The following is a 14649-nucleotide window of genomic DNA, read 5'->3' as shown; positions in this document are numbered from 1 at the left end:
TGTTTTTTGTTTAGCATGTGCATCATTTAAAGATGTTACCACCATAGCACTGTGGGAGTCCAATGTTTGAGAACCAAACAAAACCTGTTAACCATGCTCTTACCATCCCTATGTGGTTTAATTGACAGGGCTTTGAATAATTCAATTATTTCATTTTGTAAACTAAACTTCTGATACAAAAAAAATTGTCATTACACCTGAATCGTATTCCCAAAACCATTCTCATGTGCCCAAACTGAAGCTTTGTGCTGAAACCATGATTCTTTAAAACTTGACGATTGTTTGCGTTTAAATAAAAAGTAAACACTTAACTCATTCACCCCATGAAGACACATTTGAACTCTTCCAATTCAAAGGTTGGAATAGTTCATTATGGAACTTCAGGGGTTAATGAGTTAAGGATCCCTGTACCACTGCCAAAAACTATAACAAAGTGTTGGAAAATGGAGAAAAAAAATCAAGCAAGACTATAAATAATAGTTTTGATAAATAATTTTTGAAAAGAAAAGCATACCTTGCAGGACTTTTATGACAAATATTACAGATGAAATAAACAAAATATAATCAACAACAGTGTATCGAGTGTAAAAAAAATCTGCAGAGCTAGATCGGGATTCGAACCCTTGACTTCAGATTGATATGCTATCGCTCTAAATGATTGAACTAACTGGTCAACAGAAGTGTTCTGGACCAACCGTGCTACAGTTATATCCTAATGGAAGTTAAGGGGAGGTCACTGTATCTACGAAAAGCCACACAGCAGTGGGACAAGGATCCTTAATGGGAGGTAACTGTACATAGGGATAAACACAGTGCAGTGGGACAGGGATCCTTAATGGGAGGTAACTGTACATAGGGATAAATTAAAGACAGTGCAGTGGGACAGGGATCCTTAAGGGGAGGTAACTGTATATAGGAATAAACACAGTGCAGTGGGACAGGGATCCTTAAGGTAGCGTTTCACCACTTTTCTGCTGTATACACTGTGTAATGGTACAGCCAATAGCAATGTTGATTTCATATGGATACAGAATGCTACCAGACACAATTAGAATATATGAATGTCCGTCTGGTTTCGCGCAGGGCAGAACAGTTTTGGGCTAGTCATTATAATTAGCTCCGTTAATTATATAAAGATATTTTCAGTAAAATAAATTCATATTTTTTTTTCAATCAAGCTTTATCATATTTTCTAATCATAGAGTGATTATTTCATATTCCAGAACATCAATATCTAATATGAATTTTTGAATATTTTTTTAAATATCATAGATCCAACTGTTACACATATGCATGCATATATATACCAACAAAATGAGACCAATATCTACTTACTGTATATATCAGGCAATAAGCCCATGACTGGTAATAAGCCCATCAATATATACCGCAGTTAGTATAGGAAGAAATCCCCCCCCCCCCCTTTCAGTCAGAGATAATGTGTTGGCCCCAGGGGCCCCCTGGCTTATTGCAGGATAAATAGGGTATAACCTCATATATTCCTGATAGGTACTATACTATACCACATAAATATTTCTGCTTTTGAAGTATAACAGTGTTCTGTATTCCGTTCTGATAGGCTTCATCATGATCAGTTTACCCATAAATCAAAGTCAAATTTCAATTTTTCTAAATATATGCATAAATAAAAGTCAGTTGCTGTGTATGTCGACACATATTTTGTTCTCAGATTTAATAATTATGAAAATATTTTGGATTCAAATTTTACCCTAGTTTGAATAGAAGTTGACAAGTCAAACTAGATAAATATATACGTACATGTATATAGTGTATACGTACATGCATATATAGTCAATGATATTGGAATCAACTACTACAAAATAAAATTAACAGTACCTCCCTACAACATTAACATTAGAAGTTAAAAACTCAAATGAAATATTTTTCAAATAATGCTTTACAATGTGCTGAATCCGAACTCTATAAATTAAAATTACCAATATTTTCAGACTGGACCCGATTGTTCTTATTACCAGTACAAAATACATGTCCAGAAATGAATATTTACTTCAATGCCTTTAGTTTAAATAGTTACAATGTTTTCAATGTTACCTTTATCTTCAAAAAGAATCAATATCGGATGTTTTTTTCATTATTATTACCTTCAGTTTAGAAATGAGAAATGTTTGCATCATTCAGAACTGTTTGATAAAGCAACAAGCTTCAAAATCATTGGTTATCATGTGCATTAAGTTGTTAAAGGAACAAGACATTTTCAACCTTAAGTCCTTCACCCCTGAAGACACATTTGAACTCTTCCAATTCAAAGGTTGGAATAGTTCATAATGAAATTTCATGGGTGACCGTGTTAAATTGCATTGTACTGGGTTAAAAATCAGATTATTTAAGAAACAAGACGATTTCAACTTCAAATTACACATGTACATTTAAGTTTGTTCAAAAATCATGTTAATGAAGAACAGAGATGTTTTCAGTCTGAAATTACCTTTACTTTGTTCAAATATCATATTATGCATGTTAACGAAAAAACGAGATGTTCTCATTTTAAGGAAACAAAATGCTCTCAACAGTCCATTATCTACAGCCAAAGATTCTGACTATGGACTGCAATTGGTAATTGGAAAATTTAGAAAACATTAGCATACTTTACACAGCTGTATGATAATGATAATGCCCAGACTTGTGCAATTAACTGGTTATTTGTGTAGGGTACACAGCTGGCAGAGATTGATTCGTATGTAGGACAGGTCTATATTTATATTCTTGAATGTAAAGTCCAGCCTAAGCCCTTTATTACCTTCATCTTTAGTACAAGGGTGGTATGTAATTAATCGTCATGTCCAGGTATCCAGTTAGGTTCGGGAAGTCCAAATGGCAACATCATTTATATATATATATATATATTTAACATTGTATGGCATTGCCACTATATAACCCTACTATATTCAGTTGGCATTCATATAAAGGCTATGAATGCCATGGACAGATTGTTGACGTCAACATCATAATTGTTATGTTGGATACCACTGACCCTCCCTAGGTGATGGCTGGGCATGTTAACGTTCTAAACATTGAACAAGCATACACGATACATACATTATTTGAACCAAGTGCTGATCAATAACAAGTGTAATTGTATTCTTTATAAGATGAACAGATTCCAAAAATGGTAAATGTAAGTATTGAACTGCTTTCAGTTGGCATTCATATGCAATATGAATTCCAACTGGACAAACGCAAATCCAACATGAAGTGCTAGCATATTGCCTATGAAATGCCAACTGAAGGCAGTTTAATGCTTAAATGTCTATCAGACAATCTGTGTGTTTTTATTTAGGGCAGAGCTGTTGATGTTTTGTGGTATTTGAAGTAAGTTTGATTGTGATCGCCAGCATGACAAACCCGACAACACACATGAACTTTTAACATGGTTGTAACAGTTAATGTTATATGTATGTAACAGGGGAGGAAAAACATGCACTGCCAGATTGGGATTTGAATACAGGACTTCATAACTCTAGCTGGACACTCTAACCTATTGTGCTTCATGGTTGCTAGTGATCGACTGACCCAGTCCAGGTCCTCTACACTAACATTGGTAATCCTCCACTGATCAATCTGTTACAAGTCATCAACACCACGTACGTTTGTAGACACATCATCTCAGACCTTTCTGAGTCAAATGACCTATTCTCATCAGCTGTCAATTCAAACAGGAAATGGTCATCAATTTAAGTGTACAGAGTCACAGATAACTTGTGTTAACAGATTTTGTGTACCGAATCTAAACATGTTGCATATGATAAAGGGACAATATGTATCTATTGAAGGTAAAGGGTACTATATATTTAATATACTGTCACGTTTACAAAATATATAAATCCTTTTCTACAAAAACATTTCATATAGATCACATGTAGAAATGTATTTTACAGATCTGTAGCTCTTTGAAATCCGACTCTTTGAATGTTGAAATGAAAAAGTTTCTGGGGTCAAGCTCAGGACATTGCAAATATGCACCACATACAATATATATGCTGCTTAACTACAGGAATTATAAAAGCACAGCGTCTTATAATTAATGAGAGACCAACTTATAGATCTCAATATAATACAGCCCTCAGTGCCTACAGTGAAAAGAATGAACATCTTGAAAGTGATAGTCACTCTAAGACAGAAAAGCTCCTTCTGGTCGCTTCATCTTCTTTTATAAGGGATTACACTCAAAGTAAAAAATAAACAGCTGAGGGGAAATATTCTTTACAATGATGCAGCAATATTCTTTACCTTAACCCATTTACCCCTAAAGTCACATTTGTACATTACCAAATCAAAAACTGGGCAAGGCCAGTTTAGATAAATGCAGGGGTGAATGAGTTAAAACTTTTGTTTTGGTTATTTTACTGGTTTTCTATGGAAAAACCATTAATGCTGGAAATGGTTCAAGAAGGCATGCGCATGATTTGATTTTACGGTCCAGTTTCGTAACTAAATCATGGCTAATGGTTGGACATTTTTTAACAATTTCAATCCTAGCATCAATCTGGATCCCTGTCTTATTACAATCTTGGTCATTATTCTAGTGCTATATTTTCCAATATTTTTGTACAACAGTAAGTTAGAATATTCAGACTCATCAATTTGACAATCAACTTTTTAGACAGGTCATTTTGAAATATGTATGATAATTTGACCAATAAGTATAAAGAAAGGAAATTGAGGCAATTTGATGGCCATGCATGTACTTGTGGCTACATATATGTATATAGTGGGCAAAAGTAGTACAAACAAGATTTAGTTTTTGATGTTTTGTTTATATATGGACAGGAAATTAGTTTGTTCACCCCTGAAATTTCATAATGAACTCTTCCAACCTTTGAATTGGAAGAGTTCAAATGTGTCTTCAGGGGTGAATGATTTATGGGCATTTGGGCCAAGTTTATAAGAGAACTATTCTGGTCAATTTTGACCAGTAAGTATATATATACATACAGATAGCCATAACAACCACCTCATTTGTACCTACTGGCTTGTAGAAGCACTGATTTGTATATACATAACAGCACATTGATGGTGTTGATACAAGATGCTTAATATGTCTGTAGACATGTTTAATCAATAGAGGCTGTATCTATATATATATAGGTGGCAGCCAGACCCCACCCATTCAGTGACAGGGAATCAGTAACAGTTAGGAAATCCATACAGTAAGGGGTGGCACAAATATATATTGATACACCTTGGTAACTGGAGTTTTGATTGATGATATACGTGTGCCACATATGGTAACTCCTGTATAAAGATTCCACTCTCAAGAAGCTCAGAAAATTGTCTCTTAACACTGCAGGTGGTCCCTTAATACAGGTTCATTTCATAGTTTCTTAAATCATGTGCTTACAAGGATGTGCAAACACTTCTTAACTCATTCACCCATGAAGACACATTTGAACTCTTCCAATTCAAAGGATGGAAAAGTTCATTATGAATCTTCAGGGGTAAATGAGTTAATCAAGGTACACAGTTTTAGTCTGACACTAGACTAACCAGGACAATTAACAGGTACATAATATTCCTGTGTAAGTAATTAATCGTCTCATTAATAATCTAAAGTTCAATAAGTTATACAAAAATACAAGTCGGGTCATGTGATTCTGTGTTATTGTTAAAAGCTGGTTGCTGGCAAAAGAAGCCTCCAGCTTACCATCAACTTAAAGCATGTGAACATTCAACCGGCTATTCTTTTTAAAAGTCAACCATCTATTTAAAAAACCTTATTGAGGACACTGTGATTCACTAAATCTTGCTAGTCTCTGACTTAGATGATTGTTAGTTTCTAACTCTGCTAACAAACAGCAATGTTAATTTCCTTACAAATTTACAAACAGGCCATTGATAGATTATATAAATACACAATAACTTCCCCGATCTTATTATGTAGCCAGCATGGGGTTATCAACAAGATTTCCTAACTTTGAGAGTACCGGCTGATAGATTTTAAAGCTACTGTGACATAGTATAGGTGTATCAGAGAATGGTCCTCAAGGGCCAATACACCCATATATATATACAAATGTACAGGTAAGCACAAACAAACTTTGAAGTTAAGACACAATAACACTAGCTAGGCTACTACACCTGTATACAATAATACTCTATAGTTACTCTATAATACTATCCAGAATACACATTTCTGACAAAAGTTCGAAAGGAAAAGACCAAAACATTAGTGCACCAAATATTTGCTGCAGAACATTCTACAAACTGTGATGTCAGGTGAAATTCAGTTAAGGATACTCATACCACTGACAAAAACTGTGATGTCAGGTGAAATTCAGTTAAGGATACTCATACCACTGACAAAAACTGTAACTATCCAATAGAAACTGTTATATCTGTATAATTTACCATGGAACTGAAGATACCTGTATAATTTACCATTGAACTGAAGATACCTGTAGAATGTACATGGGAACTGAAGAGATATCTGTAGAATTTACCTGTGAACTGAAGATATCTGTAGAATTTACCTGTGAACTGAAAATACCTGTAGAATTTACCTGTGTAATTTACCTGTGAACTGAAGACACTAGTAAAACCAGTGAAAAATTTACCTCTGAAAAGTATTATAGTGTATTACATGCACACTCAAAAACATCACAATTCTTGTCCAATATGTCGTTTTTCATTTCTTTTTAATATCACCAGTAATAGGATTGAAGCATATATATATATATATATATATATATATCCCAGTATATAACCAAATTTAATACTTTCCTTCTGCACTGATTAAAAAGTAAAACTGCATGGTGTACAACCAAATTTAAGACCTTCCTGACGTTGATTTATAATATGTCTGATGTAAATTACATAATTTATCGGATATTTTTCACCTGAGAATTCACTTTAATCATAGTGATACTACATGCATTCTTCATCCATTTTAATATCCTGATTTGTTTTTTGTACTAATGGACATTTCTACCGTGTCAGCAATGTGACATCACTTTTCATTGGTTAATTAAGTATCGTGTATTATTGGGTAATAAACACACACCTGCTGGTTCTATTTTCCCCAATAGATCATGTGCATGCAATCATCTCCCAAAAGTAACTGTATATACATTGTATTGCACGTAAATGTTAAACTTGCAGAATAGGACCACTGGCTGTGGACAGCATCCAGAAAATTTGACATTATAACTACCTGCCCAGTGCTTGTTTGTGAAATGAAACCAAAAGTGTCACATGATTAATTACTGTTTGCAGATAAGAACAGACTTATTTAACTCATTCACCGCAGTAGGTACAAATGAGGTGGTCGTTATAGCTATCTGTATATGTATATATACTTACTGGTTAAAATTGTCCAGAATAGTTCTCTTATATACTTGGCCCAAATGCCCTTAAATCATTCACCCCTCAGCCCGAAGACACATTTGAAATCTTCCAATTCAAAGGTTGGAATACTTCATCATTAAATTTCAGATGTGATTAGGGTAAAATAATTGAATTATCTAGATCACACTGCCTTGCAAGTACTTACAAGTAGTTCATGAATGTATATTCCATAATGATGTGGTAGAATAGATATAATCTATAATGTTTGTACATTATGGCGGAAAATAAAATTTCAGACTCAAAAATGTACATAAACTTTCATTATTTTGTTCCAACATTTTCTCATGCTTATTGCTATACCTGGTATATTTTACCATAATACACAATAATTTTTTTCTGAAGTAATTGTTTAAAGCATAACAATTTGGTCGCTACAGTTTTCAGAGAAATGTAACATTTTAAGACTTGTTTATTCAATAAAACTTTACCCAAACTGTATCCTATAAAGCTTTGAGTTTTAACCGGTGACAAATCTACACTTCCCAGTGACAAAATTAACTCACTCACCCCTGAAGACAAATTTGAAATCTTCCAATTCAAAGGTTGGAATAGTTCATTATAAAATTTCAGGGGTGAATGAGTTAAGGCTAGAGAATATATCACCCAGAAAATAGGCGTTAATGTATTAACAGGGTAACAGAACTGTTATTCCGATGTAAATTACCACCTTTAAATCAAATCAAACTACCATTAACAAGATCAAGAAAATATGCCTGTAGTCAAATTGATGCTGCAGAATCCAACTCAGTAATGAGTGTAAGGACACTTGGAAAAATAGGATTATTGATTAGAACTAAACCTGGTATACAAGTTAACTGAGCAGTGAGATTTGTGTATATCCATACAACAATGCTTCAACCTACTTAATCTACAGGTGAAAGAAGAATGTTGAAATTGAACATTTAGTTTTACATGAAATTTCTTTGAACAGCTTATGGCAATAAATCTATGATGATGACATTAAAAACACATTATTTTTGACATACTTTCCATACCAAATTATGTTATAACCTGTAAAAATTACCCTTTTAAATTTATTACAGTCGAGAATGCAAGAATGCTTTACCAGTATAAACTTCAACTTAGTTGCTAATGTACAATTTTTTGTAAATTGAACCTTGTATTATCCAGAAACCTGTATAAACCAGACCTTCAACTACAGACCCCAACGAAAACACATGTAGGTCACAGTGACTTACATTTGGCCTTAATTACGACACTAGCTGCAATCCATAAATGTGCCTGCAAACCATATATATGGCAACTCTGGGATCCAGGTCAAATATTACAAGGGATTTGCCTTGTAAAACTGTTTCACATGATCGGGGTCAGAAGTCAAAATATAAGTTAAGGTAAAAAATGTGTGTTTAATCTTCATATATCCTATTTAATAACTTCAGGTGAAATACTTGTAAGAGATGCCCAGGACAAAGTGCTATAATAATTAAGGACAGTGGTCAAAAAATATATCAAAGTGACCTACTTTTCTGCACACAACATTCTACCATCCAAAGATGTACAAGTACCTGCAAGCTGCATACCAAAGTTTTTAACTTAGGGTAGAATATTACGGGAGATTATATTATGGTCTGTAATAACTGTTTCCAATGGTTTGGTTCAGAGGTCAAGATGTAAGTCCGCCTACACAACACTGCCATATATAATGTGTACTTAATTTGGTAAACTCCAGTTGAAACTATACAGGAGATAAGGCTTAGAATAACTGTTACATTGATCGAGGTCAGAGGTCAAAATAATAGTAGTCACAGTAACCTACATTTGGTACTCAACCATCCCAGTTGCCTATCAAATTGTTGTAACTCCAGGAGAAATAGTACAGGAGATGTATATGGCGCTGACTAATTTTTATAACACTGGAGGTCAAAAGTCACAATATAGATCACGGTGACCTAGCTATTTTCAGTATTTTCACAACATTCTACCATCCTAAGAGGACCTACACACAAATTTGGTAGTTCTAGGTGAAAACGTAATGGTAAATAATCCCTAAACTTTTGGACAAAAGGACATACAGATTTTACCATTACAGAATATTGAAAAAGGAACGTAAACGTTAGTGTTTTCAAGTAGTATTACATGTACCAAAAACAAATAGGTGTGCGTGGGAGTTCAGGCTGCTAAAAAGTTCAAAATTTATATCAGAGTACAGTTGTGTATTCACAACAGTAACACCAAGTAAGTCTTGAAAAATAACTTACCTTTTCTGTTCCTTAAAGGTGTTCAAAAGGTTTAAATAGATAGGATCTAAATCTAAATGCAACAGACCAATGAACCAAAGTCAACATTCACAAGTCTTTGTTCCTATATCTAACTCAAACTGTTAGTGGGAGTGTACTTGCCTATAATTTGTATATATGTACATGGTGAACCAGGATTTTTGAGGTCCAGACAGGAGTGGTCAAGTGTGACAATCACTAGAACGACCATCTTTCACTGTCATATACTGTATTTTTTAGTGCATTTTTGTATGAACTTTAAATGTATTTTTTGTCAGAAAGTGATCATCGGCAAATGCTTCTTCTGGGACTAGAAATAGAGTTTTCATAGTATATTGTGTCAATTTTTATCTTTTATTTTTTAAATTTTATTTCATGCTAAAATAATTGAAACTTGACAAACTATTACATTTAAAATGTGGTTATCAAAAGAATAATGATTGTCTTATGATGGTTTAAAAGAGTTTCAAAAATACTGTACAGATCGATATAAGGTTTCTAAGATGTCGCTACCAATATATATCCACTTACCTAAGTCCAAAGTTTAACTGCAGATTGCTTTTCCATACAAGAACAATGTAGCAGGAAAATTGGGCTATTTCATGTACAATATTTTTTCACTAGTTGTAAAACAATATTTTGTTTTCAACTATTATTTTTTTAACTTAAGGTTAGTTTCCTCTGATGTCTCTACAAGTTGAGTAAAATTTATTGGATATTTCCAATAAAATGTCAGAAAGGACAGGTTTACAATACTTTCAATTTAATGATCATATATAGGTTATTTTATTTGACAAAACATACAAATGTACATTGACTAATGGTTCCTGATATATTTATAATCTAGTGACACAATTGGTTACCATTATAACTTTAAGTATAAGGGATCAGGTTTCATTGCTCCAACAAATTTCATCGACTATTTTTGTTCCTACAAACTAGCTACTGTTAGGTGAGGTTCAAGTCAACAGAATGTAGTACCATAAACTGATTTCAACTGTGACAATTCAGGGCTAGACAATGATATATAAATATATGTAACGGTAGTCTGAGACTAGTAAAATCTTTAAGCTAGTGGTTCTAAAAATAGCCAAATTCACTAGTCAAAATTTGATATTACTTGCAATTTGAATCATATTGGGTTGGTGGAAATTGTATCTGGTCTATATATAGCTAGTCAAATCAGAAACTATTAGCCCAGCTGACTAGTGTTTTTGAACATTCATTTCTAGCCCTGAAAACAACTAAAGCTAACAGTGACAACAGTGGCAGATACGTATATACTTGTACTGTATTTTATTATCACCTGAAAAATCTGCCAGTACCAGTTCTCTTCACTATAGTTTCTTCAGAGGTCTAACTACACATCTTTGCATATTGGGAAACTGTTTATTTTTTATTTTTATATAAAATAATTTCCCATTCAAAAATGCTGCTATTGGGCAGTTAAACATAATCCAAATAAATCTGTGAAGTATATACAGTAAAGGATCAGTGTCCAGTTCTTCAAAAGTTGATAAGCTTATTTACTGATTAAAGACTTGTTCAACCTCTAATAATTTGATCAATATACCAGGTAAAAACACGTATTTTTATGTAATTTTAGCCTTCTAAAGCTTTGTGAAAATGTTTAACTCACTTAGTGGTTGTGTTTTGAAGATAACCAAAATAAAAAAGTACTAATGCTCATTATGGATAAAGCTGATCATGATTAGCTTTGGAACAACTATAGGCCCTGGGCTTATATACAAGCTGATCTTGCATTGTTTTGAGTATTTAGAATGGCTCATTATTTACGGTAAAATGAAACAAGGCATCACAAGTGATACAAATCCCCTCACATTCACACATTGTGACAGAAGTAAGATATGTAAGAGGAAATGAGGTCGTTAGAGCAATGACACAATTGTTTTTTCTCTAAAAATAGTAAGTGACCTTGACCTTCAACGTAGAAACCAGAAACGAAATTTTGTTGATGGCATTCCCATACCAAACACTTGTATGACGTTTCATTAAATTCTGTTAAGGAATGAGGTCAATAGAGCTATGACAAAGGTGGTTTTTTTTGAAATAGTAACATTGACCTTGACCTTCAATGTAGAAACCTGAAATGCCAACTTTGTCAAGGTATGTCATACTAAACACTTGCATAGGTTTCATGTAATTCCGTTGAGGAATGAAGTCACTAGAACGATGACAAAGAGTGTAACGTACTATATGTACGGGCGGAATCCTATATCCCCTCAAACTTTTACTGCGAGGGGATAATAAGCTTGACACAAAACAATGAGGTGACATGCATGCACTTGTGAATATCACTGCATGTACTATTATAAAGTAATTAAATGACAAATATATAAATACATCATGAATATTTTCTGCCGAAAACTTCGGACACCACAAATTCTAAAGCTGTGGAAAAATTCATAACAATAATTACATATGTCAAATTCCTGAAATCCCGGATGTTTCATTCAATATTGTCTTTTTTTATTTTATCAACATTATCAGCTTATGTTCTACTGAAAGTCAACAATCCTATTAAAGTGAAATTCTTATCTCACTGGCGTTACATATATGAAATAGCTTGACATTTACGGTAAAAATGTGTCCATTTCCATTACTGCTATTATAGTTGTCATGATAAATATACCCGGAAATCCTGTTAAAATGCAAAATTTCTGCAAGTAATTTTGATGGATTTTTCAGACAAGTCTTAAGCATCATTTTCAAAAAATGTTGAGAAGTTCCATTACTTGTACATTAGCCAGAACTCTGAATGTGTGGACAAGTCCCATAGGAAAAGTCTGAGTTCAGGACTCAAATATCTGTGTCTCAACAATCAATGTACCTATATATTCTATATAATTTCCATGGTCACAAGTAAACATCTAAATTAACCCTTCTTTAACTCTGATAGTAGTATGTTTACAATGTGTCACTATTAGTAGTGACATGTATTAGAAAGTTAAGAAAACCTTAATGGGTACAACAATTATTTTTCAGAAAAGTAAATATCAGCAGGTAGAGTTGTTTGTCCGTTTCGTGTGATAAAGAAGATAGGTATATCTGACCTATTGACTCAAGTATTTAATAACATGTAAATATAGATCAGCTTGCATATTAACTGATCGTACACTTCGATACAAATGTAGTCATTCTGTGTTTAAAAAGTCAAAATCAAATCAATATGAATTTAACTTGACTTGATTTAATATGCCAGAATATTTTACCCTGTCATATATACAGCCCAGTGTTAACATACCTGTTGCCATTATAGATCTATAAATAGTAACATTATCCCAACACTGGTTGTTATCAAACAGCTCACTCGGTTATCAAATTCCCTTTTATAGTTACCAAAATCAACATTAACCTGTCTTTAGGAATAAAATATATTCATATTTGAAGAAAAAGCTCACGTTTCACACATGCCAGCAAAACGATTTAGTTCAAAATTGAATTTTTCACCATTAACAATCGATCAACAGCGTTTGTTATTTTGTAAACAAAAAACTTTCAATGAAATGCATAATCCATTTCCATAATATGATTAAATTCTAAGTTATAATTCAATCTGAACTGAATATATCTTTTTACGAGTGGTAAAAATATTTGCATTGAGGATACTTGATGACTTGACAGCAGTCACACACAGTGCTGCTATCCTCATCAACTAGTGAACTAACTTCCGTGTAGGGATCATCGTTTCGCTTACCGATCTTCTGTCCAAAGATTTTATCGAATGTTACTTCCCCAACCTTCGTCAGATGTTTATGCATGACACTTCGGACACTGAAATGAATAAAATGATTTTTAATGTGTAAACAAGGTTAGCAACTGATTCAGAATACACTGTTTCCACGGCATAATAAATAAACAGGATCACATATGATAATCACCCCATTTTGTCGACATTTTCATTTGTATTTTCACTGAACTAAGTCGGATTTTCAAGTGATGGATATTTTACCTTGGATCTGGAAGTATTATTTTCTTGCTTGCTCTGGCCGCTGGAGTATTCTTACTCTTCTCCATAGCCATCAAATAGCTTACATCGGCCAACACGGCTTCGAGGTCCGCCATCTTGTTTTCACCGTAAGCCGATCTCTCCTCTCAAACAAAACCGAAGGAAGGAGGATCTCTCCCAGTTGCGGACAAAAATCACATCAAAATAAGCACACTAACACTCTTCACATCATTAACTTTCTACATGGTAGCTCATGGCATCATAAGAATGCTAGAAATTCACTCTTTCTTGTATAATCCGAGCGAATACACAAGCTATCTCAAAGCCGCATATGAAATGAGGAAAGCGGTGTATATGTAAATATTAATTAGTAGTGTGTGTGTGTATGTGTGTTTAGCGTGCGTGCAAAAACGCATCAAGGCGAATTGAAGATTCAGATATCGTTATTTTTTCGAATGCTTTTAACAATATGACGGATTATTTTCATGTCTATGGCTCCAATATTTTGCTGATGTGTTTATTCAAATGCTATGCATATCATTCACGTAGCCAGCTTGGTAACGACATTCGAAGCGATGTGTGTATCTCGCAGTGACTGAAATTAATGTTAATCTATGCTAATAAGCTAGCCAGCAATATAGCCGCTGCCAAGTAATACGGTCAAGACTAATCATTGTTACATACTTATGGACAGATTAAACCTTCTGAAACACTTAGTCTAGACGAATGCTTTAAAATCCAACTGTATTCGATTTAAAGAAACACAACCAGTCGTAACCTACATTAACCCCATTAAAAAAGGCATGTATAAATTCAAGCACCTGTTCGGAAAGAAAATTGATCAATTAGTAACATGGAATTGCTGCGCGTGCCGGGAGGAGGTATTCAATTAAAATGAATTCAAAGTGCATATATTTGTGTGTGTGTGTGTGTGTATGCCTGTTCGTGTATACATGTTTGTATTTTTTTAGGGAAGCAGCAATCGCACATGTACTTCATGTCATGAATATGACCTTATCCGGACACAAAACTCTTAACAAACAGACAAACAAACAAATA

At 33.7% G+C, this 14649-nt stretch overlaps 1 protein-coding gene across 2 annotated transcripts in view; it reads right to left on the bottom strand.

The window, feature by feature from the left end:
* Nucleotides 1-13931, bottom strand: part of LOC110461337 (beta-adrenergic receptor kinase 2-like) — a 119116-nt gene extending 105185 nt beyond the window's left edge. For both annotated transcript variants that reach the window (XM_021514774.1, XM_021514775.1), the window contains exons 1-2: nt 13594-13931; nt 13339-13415 (exon numbers count right to left, since the gene is read on the bottom strand). In XM_021514774.1, the coding sequence (XP_021370449.1) occupies nt 13339-13415; nt 13594-13706 (190 nt within the window). In that variant the 5' untranslated portion in view covers nt 13707-13931. The remainder of the gene's footprint in view (nt 1-13338; nt 13416-13593) is intronic.
* Nucleotides 13932-14649: the final 718 nt, after the last annotated feature.

The sequence above is a fragment of the Mizuhopecten yessoensis genome, unplaced genomic scaffold (assembly GCF_002113885.1).
Source record: "Mizuhopecten yessoensis strain PY_sf001 unplaced genomic scaffold, ASM211388v2 scaffold10603, whole genome shotgun sequence".
Taxonomy (NCBI): Eukaryota; Metazoa; Mollusca; class Bivalvia; order Pectinida; family Pectinidae; genus Mizuhopecten; species Mizuhopecten yessoensis.
This window is presented reverse-complemented; position numbering and strand designations above follow the sequence as displayed.